This window comes from Rhizophagus irregularis, chromosome 5 (genome assembly GCF_026210795.1).
Source record: "Rhizophagus irregularis chromosome 5, complete sequence".
Lineage (NCBI taxonomy): Eukaryota > Fungi > Glomeromycota > Glomeromycetes > Glomerales > Glomeraceae > Rhizophagus > Rhizophagus irregularis.
Window position 1 is genome coordinate 1740635 of NC_089433.1, and position 13277 is coordinate 1753911.

The window sequence follows — 13277 nt, forward strand, 5'->3', positions numbered from 1 at the left end:
CCTCTTCAATTTCAATAAATCATCTCACGCTTTTTTTTATTCTGATCACGGTGAAATTAATAACATGAATCATCAAAGAGGTCCACGCCCAGTTGCACCTTCGGGTTATCCTAACCAATATTCAACAAATGCTTTTGTTCTCACACCAGGAGTACATCCTCAGTACCAACATCGTCCAGCTTCATTCCCTTACGGACAATCTCAGGTTATTTTCACAACGAAAAAAATAAACTGCGTTAGCTAATATCCGCAGAGTTTGCCCGAGTTGATATATCAAAGCTGTCAAAGCTCAGCTTTCCCATTTATGGTTTGCACCTGAAGCTCTCGGGTTTATGCTTAGAATATATCAAACTTTGGTGTAACGTACTTCTGCGTGCATATCACTATTAACTATGAAAACAAATTCATTTTTTTGAGCCAAGAAATGTTTAATTCCCTTCAATTTTCCTTTTAGTATATTCAACCACATGCACAAATGCAAACATCGCAAAGAATAACAATGGCAACCGCAAACCAACAGCATTTAATTCAACAACATGCTGGTCCTTCGGCAGCGACACAGGGGCCAATGATAATAAGAAAACGCAATCCTGAACCTATGCTGAATAGCGGTATGCAACAAGCGAAGTAAGTTTATCATTGGAAAAATAATTTTTATACGAATTCGCGTATTTTTCTTTGATTGCTTTATAAAAATTATTAATTTTTCCGATTAAAATAGGAAAAAAAGAGCACTTGACCGAAACATACCGGAGAAAGTATGAATTTTTTAATAATTATAGATAATACATATTTATTTTGCTTTTAAAAGCGATCTTATAATAAAGTATTTATGTTTGTTCCCTTATTATAATAGCTTGATACACTCGTACCCGAGTCTCTTTTATATACGGAACTTCAAAATTTTGAAAAGAGGCTAGACGCGACAATTATGAGAAAACGCCTTGAAGTACAAGAGACAATTAATAAACCAATGAAGGTGATCCATTGTTATTTTATTCTTTGTTTCTAAATGTGATAGAAGTGAGGATTAACTGAAATAACTGAATATAGATTAAACGCACACTACGAGTCTTTATCTCCAACACAGCAGTTAATCAAAATCCTCAGAGAGATAGTGAAAGTAATGACATTGGATTTGGAGACACAAATGTTCCAGCTTGGATATTGAAAATTGAGGGAAGACTACTTGATGTAAGTGAAATTTTTTAAATTCTTATTTAATTGTCAAAATTACTGACTAATTTTATTGTTATAAAAATGTCAAAAACTTAGCCATCAAATTCATCCAAGACTAACAAAATTCCGTCTCGAAAATTTTCTACTTTTTTTATTTCTATTATTGTTGACTTGGATAGAGACCCTGAAATGTATCCAGATGGAAATACGATTGAGGCAAGGAATCATAATTGGTTATAACCTTTTGGTTTATAGTTAAATTAAATGTCTAATTGATAATTTATAACAGTGGAATAAGACCAATAATACTGAAGGAGTTGATGGATTCGAGATTAAGCGAAAGGGAGATACCAATGTTAAATGTAAAATATTTTTAAATTTAGATAAACAACCCCCAAGATATAAATTGTCTGAAGACTTGGCATCATTGCTGGGAATAAAAGAAGAAACAAAAACTGGGGTTATTTTGGCATTATGGCAATATATCAAGGTTATTTGTCTAATTGGTTTGAGCCATCAGCCTATACATGCTCGGCTGGCTGATGGTCTGTCTTGGGTTCAACTTAAAGACCTTTTGAATTCATGAGATGAGTAGATTAATTTTTATTTTATTCTTATAGCATCATAATTTACAAGACAATATTGAAGACAAAAGATTCATTAATAATGATGCACGTTTAGAATCAGTATGTTTAATTTTATTATTATTATTATTATTTTCTTATTCACAATATATTCAATATTAATAAAATTTTCTTCTAGCTTTTTAATTGTCCCCGAATGGCTTTTCCACAAATACCGGAATTAATTAATATGCATTTACAACCAATTGACCCTATAACCATTGATTATACAATTCGGTATATAAATTTATCTCTTTTTTGAATTATAACATTTTAACACCATCAACTTAATGAATTAATTGTTTCCCCAAATTTTAGAGTCGACAAAGAATTTCACCAATCAAGATATGCTTACGACATTGAAGTTGAAGTTGATGATCCTAACAAGTTGAGACTTCTTTCTGTTTTTAATAATAATGCGAGCCAAAGAGAAGTACAGAATTTGGATGACAAGGTTTGCTTTCTTAAAATAACTTGTATTTATTTTAATCAAAAAATTGACACGGGTTTATTAAATATTAGATTGTCCAATGTGTACAAAGTATAAATAATTCGAAAACAAAGCGCGACTTTTTATTAAATTTCGCGAAATCACCCGTTGAATTTATTAATAAATGGGTTGCAAGTCAAAGTCGAGATTTAGAAGTAATTAGATTTATATGTTTGATTCCTTTTATGATATATAATAAATACTTACATTACCTTATATATAGGTCATATTAGGGGAAAGTCACGTCAATCTTGAAGAACAGAGAAGATCCGAATTTTACAAACAAAGTTGGGTCAATGAGGCTGTATTCCATTACGCTACTGCACAGACTCAGAGAAAAATGCATGAATTATTAGGATCAAGTAGCAATATTAGAAATGATCAGAGAAGATAAGAAATAGCTATTGTTCAAAAAAAAAAATCCAATTTTATCAAAATATTTTCTGTAATACAATTTGTTTACTGCGGCCATGTTTATGTTTAATACAAAATCATTCAGAACGTATCACATTACACAAGAAAATTGGAAGAATAAAGAACATAAAAAAAAATGAATGCCAACGTTTAAATCTTACTAAAAAAAACCAATATATATGCGAAAGTAAAATAAGGTAATGTACGTAATGTAAAGTAAAATAACAAACCAACATGCTGTGAAACCATCCTAATTAAACTTATTATGTTAATGTTTTATTTCCCGCTTTAAATATAAGTAACCTCGCTCTTTTTCGAGTTTACAGTTGCACATTTGGATATTGTTCATTTTATCCAAAGTTCCACTACAAGAAGTACAAGAAATAATTAAAAATTTCGAATTAATTTTTTATTTATATTTATTTTCTTTTTTTTTCTTTTTTTATTTTCAAACACTCTTCTTTCTGGTTAACGATTTTTTAAAAAATTCTCTCTTTTTTTTTCATTTTCCTTCTTAGATTTATACTCTCCTTTCCTCCTTACCTCAAAATTGACCCGTTATTAATTTAACAATAGACTTTTTCTTTTAATATCATTACGCCTTTGTTAGATAGGTTTAAAACGTTTTGTAACACTTTTTATTAGCTTGACGTATTTTGCCATCATCAGTCTAACAATAATCCAGTCTGAAGGAAACCTTAATAAAAAAATTATTAAAACGTTATTTCAGTTTTCCCCTCCCAATTTTTGAAAATTATATTAAATTTAAATTAATAACCATGTCAATAATTAAAAAGATTAAATCTCAATATGAAATGTGGAAAGTAACGAAATATACTAAACGAAGGTCTACTATGACACCAGAATTTGAACAAAAGGATCCCGATTTTTACAAGCAAAACTATGTTAATGGGGTTTATTTAAATTATGCTAGTCCTGATTCACCAACTTCTTCAAAAAGGGATAGTAGAGGCAGTGTAAAAAGACATAGTAAATCTCAAAAAATCATTAGGTGTAGTGAAACTTATAATTCATGCTGATCAACTAACTTAAAGGCTTCTACGTGTTAAGAGAGAACAAATCATTTAACCGAAGGGGAATAATGCTTCGTATTGTAATAAGGTAAAAAACGGACACTTTTTTATGTTTATTCTTCAGAATCATTAATGAAATATTATTAATATAATTCCTTAGGATCATTTACGATGCGAGCAGAATCCCTTTGTTATCATTTAAATTCATCCATTCCTTTCTTCAAATAAAGCAATTCAATTTATTGATCGATATTGCTTTTTATCTCCGTTATTCTTCTTTTAACATATTCTCCTCTCTTTTGGTTTTCCTCTTAGCCTTCTTTTATTTAAAGATTTTATGATTTTTATGATTTTCGCCACGAAGTGTTTTTTTTATTTTATTTTATTTTTTTTATTTTAATGTATTTTTATCATGAGCATTTAATTACTGCATTTAATTTTCATTTTTCATCGGTTTTAACTGCACAAACTGGGCTATTCATTTTGTTTCTTATCATTTTATTAGTAACAGTATATTCCACTTACTATGGAATAAAATTTTATGACGGATTTGGGTTTAGATCATTAAATTAGTGTCATAAAAAAAAATAATTTAACCTTATATAGTTTTGGAGAAAAAGGGTTTTATGTATATATTTATACAATATATATTATTAAAGTTATCTAATTCACGAGCTGTTTTTCAAGTTTAACGTTTTTTTAATGTTTCTGATTACTGAACAATAAATAATAGTAAATAAATTAAAGGCACATGAATGGAAATAAATAAAAAAATAAACAATGACCTTTTATTATTATTGCGTAATGATAAATCAAGAATCAGAAAAGCCCTATAGCCCTATACAATCTATATATCCGTAATCTAAAACTTTCTAAGTTAGTCATTCAACTATTGGCATTCGATCCATTTATCTATTGGTCAGCCCAAGCCATTAATAAATCTAACTTATAACTATATATCATCAAATTTCCTTCCGTCAAATTTTCTCCCATAGAATTCCTTCCATAAATTACAAACGTCCAAACCATCACCACCCAGACATCCATTCTACCCTTTCCATTTACAAAGAATAACCTAAAAAAAAAGTAGAAGAACCTCAATTATTGTTACTATTAAAATTTTTGAAGAAAGAGATAAAATATATACTCATAGTAAAGAAAGATATGTACATAAGAACGTGAAAATTCGTTTCTTATTAGGAGGTTAAAGTTTTTCCTAGACAATCGAGAAATAACACGTGCTTTTAATAAGGCTACACGATTTACTGTAGATAGAAAACTTACTGGTAAATTCACACTATATATGGTAGTGAAACTGCTAATGTTTAACTTTATCACTTTCTAACTTGTATCACTTGACTAGATCCGCGATTAAGTAGTAACCCATGTGGGTAATTTAAATTTTTACACAAGTTCGGAAATTTTTTTTTTCCTTTTTTTAAAATTTATGAAAATTGTATTAATCATTGATATCATAAACATTTGATTCTTTTTAATATAAGAATTTTTAAAAAAATGGATATAGCATTAGATTTCACAGATGAATATATTTTTGATGATTTATACGCGCGTTTTTTTCCATTAGTTCAAGCCAATTCCCTCTCTGGCACGAATGGAACACAAATCCTACATGTATCCTATCTTTCCCGCGATAATATTTATAGACAATTTATTTCATTATTTATTATTACAATGTTTTTTGCATACTTTTTTTATTTTTTCTTTTCAACTTTATCATATATTTTCGTATTTGATAAAGAATTAATGAAACATCCAAAATTTTTGAAAAATCAAATAGCGAAAGAAATAAAATTATCTGCATTTGGGTTTCCTATTACTAGTATTGTTACTGTCCCATGGTTTCTCGGTGAAGTTAGAGGTTATTCTGCTTTATATGATGATATTAATCAATATGGATTGTTATATGCAGTATTCTCTATATTTGGGTTTTTGTTCTTTACTGATATGTGTATTTATTGGATTCATCGATGGCTGCATCATCCACTCATTTATAAACACCTGCATAAGGTATTATTTCTTTAAAAATTTTTATTAATATTATTCATAATTAAGTTAATTTAACTTGTACCATTTTTGACGTAAATTTATTTAGGCTCATCATCGTTGGATCAGTAAGTTTTTATTTTAACGTTTTATTTATTTATTTTTTTTCTGAACGATTTTAAACTAAATTTATTTATTTGCTTTTCAATTATAGTTCCAACACCTTTCTCATCTCATGCATTTCATCCATTAGATGGATACCTTCAATCTGTTCCATATCATATTTTCGTCTATTTGTTTCCTTTACATAAATTTCTTTATATAAGTTTGTTCATTTTTGTAAATCTTTGGACGATTATGATTCATGATGGTAACGTTTATATATATTTATTTATCTATATACATCTAAAAAAAAATTCTCACTCTTTTTTGATTATAGGCGAATTTCTTTCAACAGGAACATTTGTTAATGGTGCGGCTCATCACGTTCTTCATCATTTATATTTTAACTATAACTACGGTCAATATTTTACTATTTGGGATAAGATTGGTGGAAGCTATAGAAAACCTGGTGTTGAACAATTTGATATTAAGAAAAAGAAAGATCAAAATATTTGGGAAAAGCAAGCTACAGAAGTTGACTCATTTGATGAAAATGGAAAAGAAAAGAAAGCTTAAAATTTTAAAATTTTTCAATTAAAAAAAGGATATAGATTTTTTTTTTTTTAAATGTTGAATGTTATTTATTATAAAAATTCAAAAATAAATTTCAATACTCTAATTATTATTATTTATTATTATTTTTTTTTATTGAATATATATTATACTTTTTTTTATAAAATCATAATATATATCTACCTACCTGTAAACTTTAGTTATCAAATAATATTTATTACCTTTTTATCTTTAGTACTTTTAGATTTCCAATTCTTGAGCTTAACAACATCAGAACTTCCATAAAAAAAGTCAAACAACCAAAATACATTCTTCTCGATTAAGGAAAAAATTTGTCTCAAAAAAATTTTGATTACAAAATATACAAACCATAATATTCATTATATTTTAATTACAAAAGAATTGAATTGATAACCCTTTGATTTCGATTTCTGAATAAAAACATTCTTAACGACCACGACCACGACCGCGGGTACCACGTCCACGTCCTCGTCCACGTCCACGTCCAACACCAACAGCTATGTAATTCAAAATAATATTGTTAGTTTTAATTTTAATATAATCTCATATACCATAACCAAAGAACCATAAAACAATTTCCTTAAAACAAAAAAAGATTTAAAGTAAAAGGGTCCTCAAAAAATAAACATACCTTCTTTTTTCTTGGCCTTGGCTTTTGGTGTATCATCAACTAGCAATGTGTCTAATGGAAGTGAATCCGGTAAAATATAATATCTAACGTTATTCCCTCTAATACTTAAAGAATCTAAATTTACGGGATCTTTGTTTTTTACAGTCATTTTGACTGTTTTAAGATGAGTATTCATACTCATATCAACACCTAATTAAATAGAATAATTTAAAATTAAGAAAGATTTTTTTTTTAAAAAAAAAAATTGGAATATTATTTTATAAACAAAGAAAATACCAGTAATTGTTCCATGAACTATTGTCCCATTTTTTAATTCTATAGTTACAGTTTCATTATTCAGTTTCATTAAAAATCTAATATGAAAAAAAGTAATTTATAGGTTTAAATTAAATAAAATAGAAATTTTATATTACTGAGATTTTCTTTTTTTTCTCTCTTTTATTTTATCCTTTATCCAAAAATAAATAAATAAATAAATAAATAAATAATAAATAATAAAATTTACAAACCTTACGAGTTTCATGGTGAATTACTTTAATGGTGTCAACGTTGTTTTTACTTTATTTATTTCGATACAAAGAAACGAGAGTTTTTACAGAGATATAATTGCTTTTTTGATCGGTAAATATTCCAAGAAATTAGTCAAATTACGGATTACGGTCATGTGCTAATTTTAATCACATGAGATTATTAGTGTATATGTGATGTCGCTCCAAAGTTTGACTCATCTCAACAAATCGGATTACTATTTTAATCTTTCCCAATATGCAAGTAGCGCTCCGTAATTAAGAACTGTCAAACACTTTAGAACTTTTAATTAGCCCTCAATATTTGCCTCAAAAGTTTACTCCCACTGCACGAAAATCTAATAAGAATTTTCGTCGAAGAATGAAGTCACTCCAGATTCCCAGTCTCACACCTTTGATTATTGTAGGGATTTTCACATTAAAAGTATAATGTTCGGATCTCGCAACCGAAATTTCACATTTATTACATTCTAGTGACAAATTGTCCCAATACGACCCAGCTATAGAGAAACGGTCCGGCTTAATAGTGAATTATGTTATTTTCGTTTATTGTAAGATTAGACATGATCGATTTTTTTATTATTTAAACTTATTATACCTCATTCCTATCACCGGAAGAAGATTGCCTTAGGCGGCTTATTTTAGTTTCGATATATATTCTATTTAGTTATATAATTACCTGTAATTTGTACTGAGATTTGTGTTCTTTCAATATATAAAGACTAAAAATTTTCTTTTTTGGCAAATTTTTTGAAATATAACGATAATAAAGAAAAGTAATAAGAGAATATTGTAAATAATAAAGGATTTACCTATATGGTTATGAAGTTACATTAATGATTTTGTTGAAAGTCTTTTCTTTTATATAATTACATAGTTTTAACGGAATGAAAGAGTATGAAATAGTATGGATATTAGTAATAAGCCAAAGAATTATAATTGAATCATTTTCGTATCCATCTTTTATCTAAATCATCTATAATAAAAATATATTCTTCTGTCAACTATTCTATATTCGTATTAATTCATTAAAGATAAGTCAATTATAAGCAAAATCCTCGCTCTTATTTAAAAAAGTTCGCGTTCTTTTCAAAAAGCGATAAAAGCGATAACTGGTTAACCATTCTTCTGGTAATAATCATAATATCTGCTACGGCTGAAGGGTATTAATAACTAACTGACATGCCATTCCATTCGTAAAAGATACTCTTGCATCAACTCATGTGAATAAATCAACACATGATCTTTAAAAATCTTATTTTATTCCAGTAGTATAACCTGTTTATTATATGCAGTTCGATATTTGAAAAAACGCATCCCATAATTTCAAAATTTTCAGATTTCATTATAAATATGATCTTATTCACACAATAATCATTACAGATTTTAATCGACTAGGTTTCTAAAGAAGATTATTAAATTAATCGCTTCCTGACAGTTTCCTGACTGGGTTGATTCACAGTTTTTTTTTAAAAAAATTTTTAGCGTTTTAGTGGATTTGGAATGAAAATTATGAGAAAGAAAAAAAAATAAATAACGCTATAATACTCAATAAATTCGCTTCATAACTTACTTCTTAAGTAAAATTGATATATTTAGTTATCTATCAAATGTTTTATTTTACCCATAATACCGCAAAGTCGCTAACGATTGTCTACTAAGCAGCGGTTTGATAAAACATGAAAAATTCTTTTCTCTTCCAATTGTATATATTATATTTGGTTATCGACTATCGCTTCTCAGTAGTTAATCGATCATATTTCAGTAATTCGATCACGGAGATTTTTTTTTTAATATTTTTTTTTTTTAATTTTCAATGTTTTTAACACAAAATTAGTAACGAAATACCTCGTGATAGATTTTTAATAAGGTATTCTGTTATACAAATTTCTTGGCAAATTGCCCAATTCGTAAATTTTCCTATTTAAGTATAGACCTGAATTCTCCATTTTTAATTTAATTTTTTTGTTTATGAAACACAAGTAATCAATTTTTGGATAAATAATTTTTTTACTTGTGGGCTGAAATTTAAATATTTTAGTAAAAATTTCTCAGGAAAAAAAATCAAGATAACTAACAGGATTTCAATTTGTAAGCTAAATTTATATAATAAAAAATATGTATAATAATATCAATCCGCATTATAATCATGTTGACAGAGGAAGAAGCATTGTTCAAAATAACCTTCTAATCCATTTTAATTAAAATAAATAAGAACAATTTTTTCATTTGATAATCATAAAACATAATGACGTCATTTTAATTTAATTTAGAAATCTCAAATGAAATATCATTATACTTAAATATTTTATTGTAGTATGATTGTAATATGAAAGATTTAATAGTAAATTTTTTTTTATTGGATGGTCCCAAAAACTTTGAATAAAAACTTTTTACAAGAGAGATTGTTTCTATTTCCTTTTAAATTTTTTAAAATCAAACCGTTTTAACCAAATTTTTACATATTATTATCAAAAAAGAACAAAGACTTTCCTTTATATTAAATTGTATAGCAAGTTCGATTCCTTTTTTGTCATTAACCTAATGTCGTGAAGAAAACACTGCAGAAATTTTTTTTATAAGGCTGAAAAAAATTTTTTTTTTCTTCTAAAAAGTTTTGAAGGAAAGAAAATGCTCCGAATATTTTTTCCATTAATAAAGTTAAAATTTCCTTTCATTTTTATTTTACTTTTTCTCAAAACCATAAATGAATTTTAAAGATTAAATATTTTTTTTATTATTAAACAAAAAAAGAACGGCCTCCCTTCCTAATTTGGACATAATGTTTAAAAAATTTGAAGATATGCATTAAACTTTTTTTGTACTTTATTATCTGCAGACGTTTTTTTAATGGTTATTTATACATAAATACAAATTTCTCAAAAAAAAATTATTTTTTTTTTTTTCGAATTCTGGTTTTTTTTTTTTACCTTTTAATTTCTTTTATATTCCGAAAAAAAAAATTATCATAAAAAAAAAAAGAAATAATAATAATAATAATAATAATAAATAAACAAACAAATAAAATTAATAATAATTTAAATTTCTCTCTTTTATTTTTATTATTATTTTTTTTTTTTAAAAAAAAAATGGCTACAACAATTATAACCACTATTGATCTCGTATCTTCACCATTAACTGTGGAAACATTAAAATTCCCAATTGAATCAAATTTTCGTAAAGATTTATCAAAAACACAGAACATTTGTAAAAATGTATTGAAGATATTTCAAGAAGTGAAAAATAATAAGGATCTTATTGATATAAGTTTAAATATTATTCATTCCGGGAATGATTTACTTTCGGAAATTCAACAAATTGTTGATGGATCACAAAATTCTTCTGAAATTAAAAAAGAAATTGAAGAATCTCCTGCTTTTCAAAATTATAATAATTGTATATCAAAATTTGAAACTTTTAATCATTCAAATCCAGCTGATGAGGTAATAATATCTTACGTCACTTATTACAACGCATACTTATATAATAATATTTATTAACCCTCTCTCTCTTTCTTTTTCTCTTCTCTTTACCTCATTTAGGTTCGTCGCGACTTAACAAAATTAAATGATGAATTGAAAGTATCAACTGATGAATTACGTGATATATTTATTAAATGGAAATCCGGTCGTGTGGGATGGAATGGAAAGATTAAAAAAAAGATTAAAGCATTTGCTAAGATGGCGAATATTAGGAAATCTGTTACAGCTTATGAAAAAGAAATAAAAATTTGTGAAATTAAATCAGATTTCGTTGAACCACTGGAACCACCTGTTGTTGTTGGAAGTACTATAAAAGGAACTTACGTTTCTTCACTTGTTGCTATAAAAGCGGTTGGAACCTTTGAAAAAAGCGATCCAAAACTTCTTGACCTTAAAAAGGAAATTGATTTATTAAAAAGTTTTAGTAAATGTCATCATATACTTGATGTGTAAGTATAAGAAAAAGTGTGCTTAACAACACATATAAAAAGAATTAATTACTAAAATATTGATATATATATACATATATATATTTTTTAGTTATGGATTTATTCGTCGTGGTACAAATTGTAGTGTTATTTCACGATGGGGAGAATACAATCTTAAAACTTATCTTTCAGAAAATTTAAAACTGGAAATGGTGAAAAAATTAACAATCGCGTATGGAATTGCTGATGCGTTGAGTTTTATTCATAAACAAAATATTTTACATTATGATATTAGAAGGTATGTTTTAATATCAATATATTTTTTTTTCTTTAATTTAATTATTTTATTTATATCCTTTTCTATTTTTTTTTTAGTGAAAACATTTTCTTGGACTCTCAATTAGAAGCAAAACTTTCTAATTTCCGTACCGTTAATGATTCACCAATTTTCATGAAATCAATTACTAAGCAAACAGATTCAAGGTGGACTCCTCCTGAGAAATTTCGAGGTGAAAATTATACTGCTGCTAGTGAAATTTATAGGTAATTATTTATCTTTTTAAAAATAAATCTATATATTTATAATTTAGTAAATTTAACATCTTTTTCTTGTTTTTCTTGTTTAGTTTTTCTTTAGTTCTTTGGGAAATCATTAATCATAAAATACCATATCATGATGATACAAATATTAATCAAATTAAAACCAAAGTTCTTATTGGAATAAATCCACAACCTGAAGCAACTGTTGGTACTCCAATCGAATATCAAAATATAATGAAACAAGGATGGGATTTATCCTCAAAACAACGTCCTAATGTTGATTATATGTGTGATATATTAAAAAGATTAGTAACAATAGAAAAATATTGGCCAGATGAAATATCTAGAGTTACTGATGTTAATGATGTTAAGAATAATTTTCTTTCTCCAAATTCTGCAATTAGAGGTGATGATGCTTCTTCAATTCATACAAATTGTTCAACGGATGGTGATTATATCTCTCCTGCTGGTTTAACTATTACTGCACCAACACATCTTGAAAAACGTAAAGGCCTTGATAAACTTAATCCTTTCCAAAAACAGTTGGATTTTGATGAAGCGATTAATTTACATAATGAAAAAAATTACAATAAAGCATGGAAAATATTTAAAGAAATTGAGAAAAGAAATCAATCTCCAGAAGCAAAATTTTGGGTAGGACTTTATTATCTTAAGGGTTATCATGATAAAGGAAGTAATGGTAAAGCAGATCCAAGAGCAAGTAAATATTTATATCAGGCTGCGAAAGAAGGTCATCCTGATGCTCAATATTGGTACTCTATTTCAATATTAAATTATGGTTTGATAGCTAAAGAACAAAAAGATGAAGAACAATTTAAAGTCGCAAACGATTTTTTACGTAAAGCTGCAGATCAAAATCATTATTATGCTTTGAAAAAATTAGGAAGTATTATAAGGAAAGGAGAATATGGTAATATTAGTAATACCAAACTTGGAAATGATATGATTAGAAGAGCTCGTACTCTAGTTTCTAAATCATCACTTGAAACTGGTGTTAGACCATCATTTGATATCAGACCATCCGATAAATTAGCACGCCATAGTACTGTTAATTAATAGTATATCAAAATATTTGAAATATTTATATTTTTAAAATAATTTTATTATACATTATATTATATATTTAAATTATAACTTTATATATAAAAAAGTCAAAATAAATAAACGAATATCATATTTTTGCATAAAGTACACTTATTATTCAATGA

General features: G+C 26.7%; 3 protein-coding genes across 3 annotated transcripts; 2 read left to right on the forward strand and 1 right to left on the reverse strand.

Moving 5' to 3' along the window:
- The first annotated feature begins 26 nt into the window (after positions 1-26).
- On the forward strand, positions 27-2860 carry OCT59_024910 (uncharacterized protein). Its single transcript, XM_066134902.1, has 12 exons — positions 27-205; positions 455-627; positions 722-758; positions 857-979; positions 1054-1194; positions 1276-1395; positions 1469-1669; positions 1800-1865; positions 1942-2039; positions 2121-2256; positions 2325-2447; positions 2516-2860. Exons 1-12 carry the CDS (start codon positions 65-67, stop codon positions 2684-2686), a joined length of 1530 nt encoding a protein of 509 aa, XP_065991742.1. The 5' UTR covers positions 27-64; the 3' UTR covers positions 2687-2860.
- A 3606-nt stretch (positions 2861-6466) lies between these two features.
- On the reverse strand, positions 6467-7679 carry OCT59_024911 (mRNA splicing protein smd1). Its single transcript, XM_025323256.2, has 4 exons — positions 7581-7679; positions 7348-7424; positions 7072-7260; positions 6467-6937 (listed from the first exon to the last, which is right to left on the reverse strand). Exons 1-4 carry the CDS (start codon positions 7592-7594, stop codon positions 6867-6869), a joined length of 351 nt encoding a protein of 116 aa, XP_025182971.1. The 5' UTR covers positions 7595-7679; the 3' UTR covers positions 6467-6866.
- A 3008-nt stretch (positions 7680-10687) lies between these two features.
- On the forward strand, positions 10688-13259 carry OCT59_024912 (uncharacterized protein; the record flags this gene model as incomplete). The annotated part of the gene is made up of 5 exons (XM_066134917.1): positions 10688-11041; positions 11141-11529; positions 11621-11806; positions 11884-12051; positions 12135-13259. 5 exons carry the CDS (start codon positions 10688-10690, stop codon positions 13123-13125), a joined length of 2088 nt encoding a protein of 695 aa, XP_065991743.1. The 3' UTR covers positions 13126-13259.
- Positions 13260-13277: the final 18 nt, after the last annotated feature.

Coding starts and splice junctions, on each gene's coding strand:
- OCT59_024910 (XM_066134902.1), top strand. CDS start 65: ATGAATCATCAAAGAGGTCCACGCCCAGTTGCACCTTCGGGTTATCCT. Junction 759..856: donor ACCGAAACATACCGGAGAAA/GTATGAATTTTT, acceptor TTATTATAATAG/CTTGATACACTCGTACCCGA. Junction 1,195..1,275: donor TTGAGGGAAGACTACTTGAT/GTAAGTGAAATT, acceptor TCAAAAACTTAG/CCATCAAATTCATCCAAGAC.
- OCT59_024911 (XM_025323256.2), bottom strand. Junction 7,261..7,347: donor AGTTCATGGAACAATTACTG/GTATTTTCTTTG, acceptor CTATTTAATTAG/GTGTTGATATGAGTATGAAT. Junction 6,938..7,071: donor CAAGGCCAAGAAAAAAGAAG/GTATGTTTATTT, acceptor TGAATTACATAG/CTGTTGGTGTTGGACGTGGA.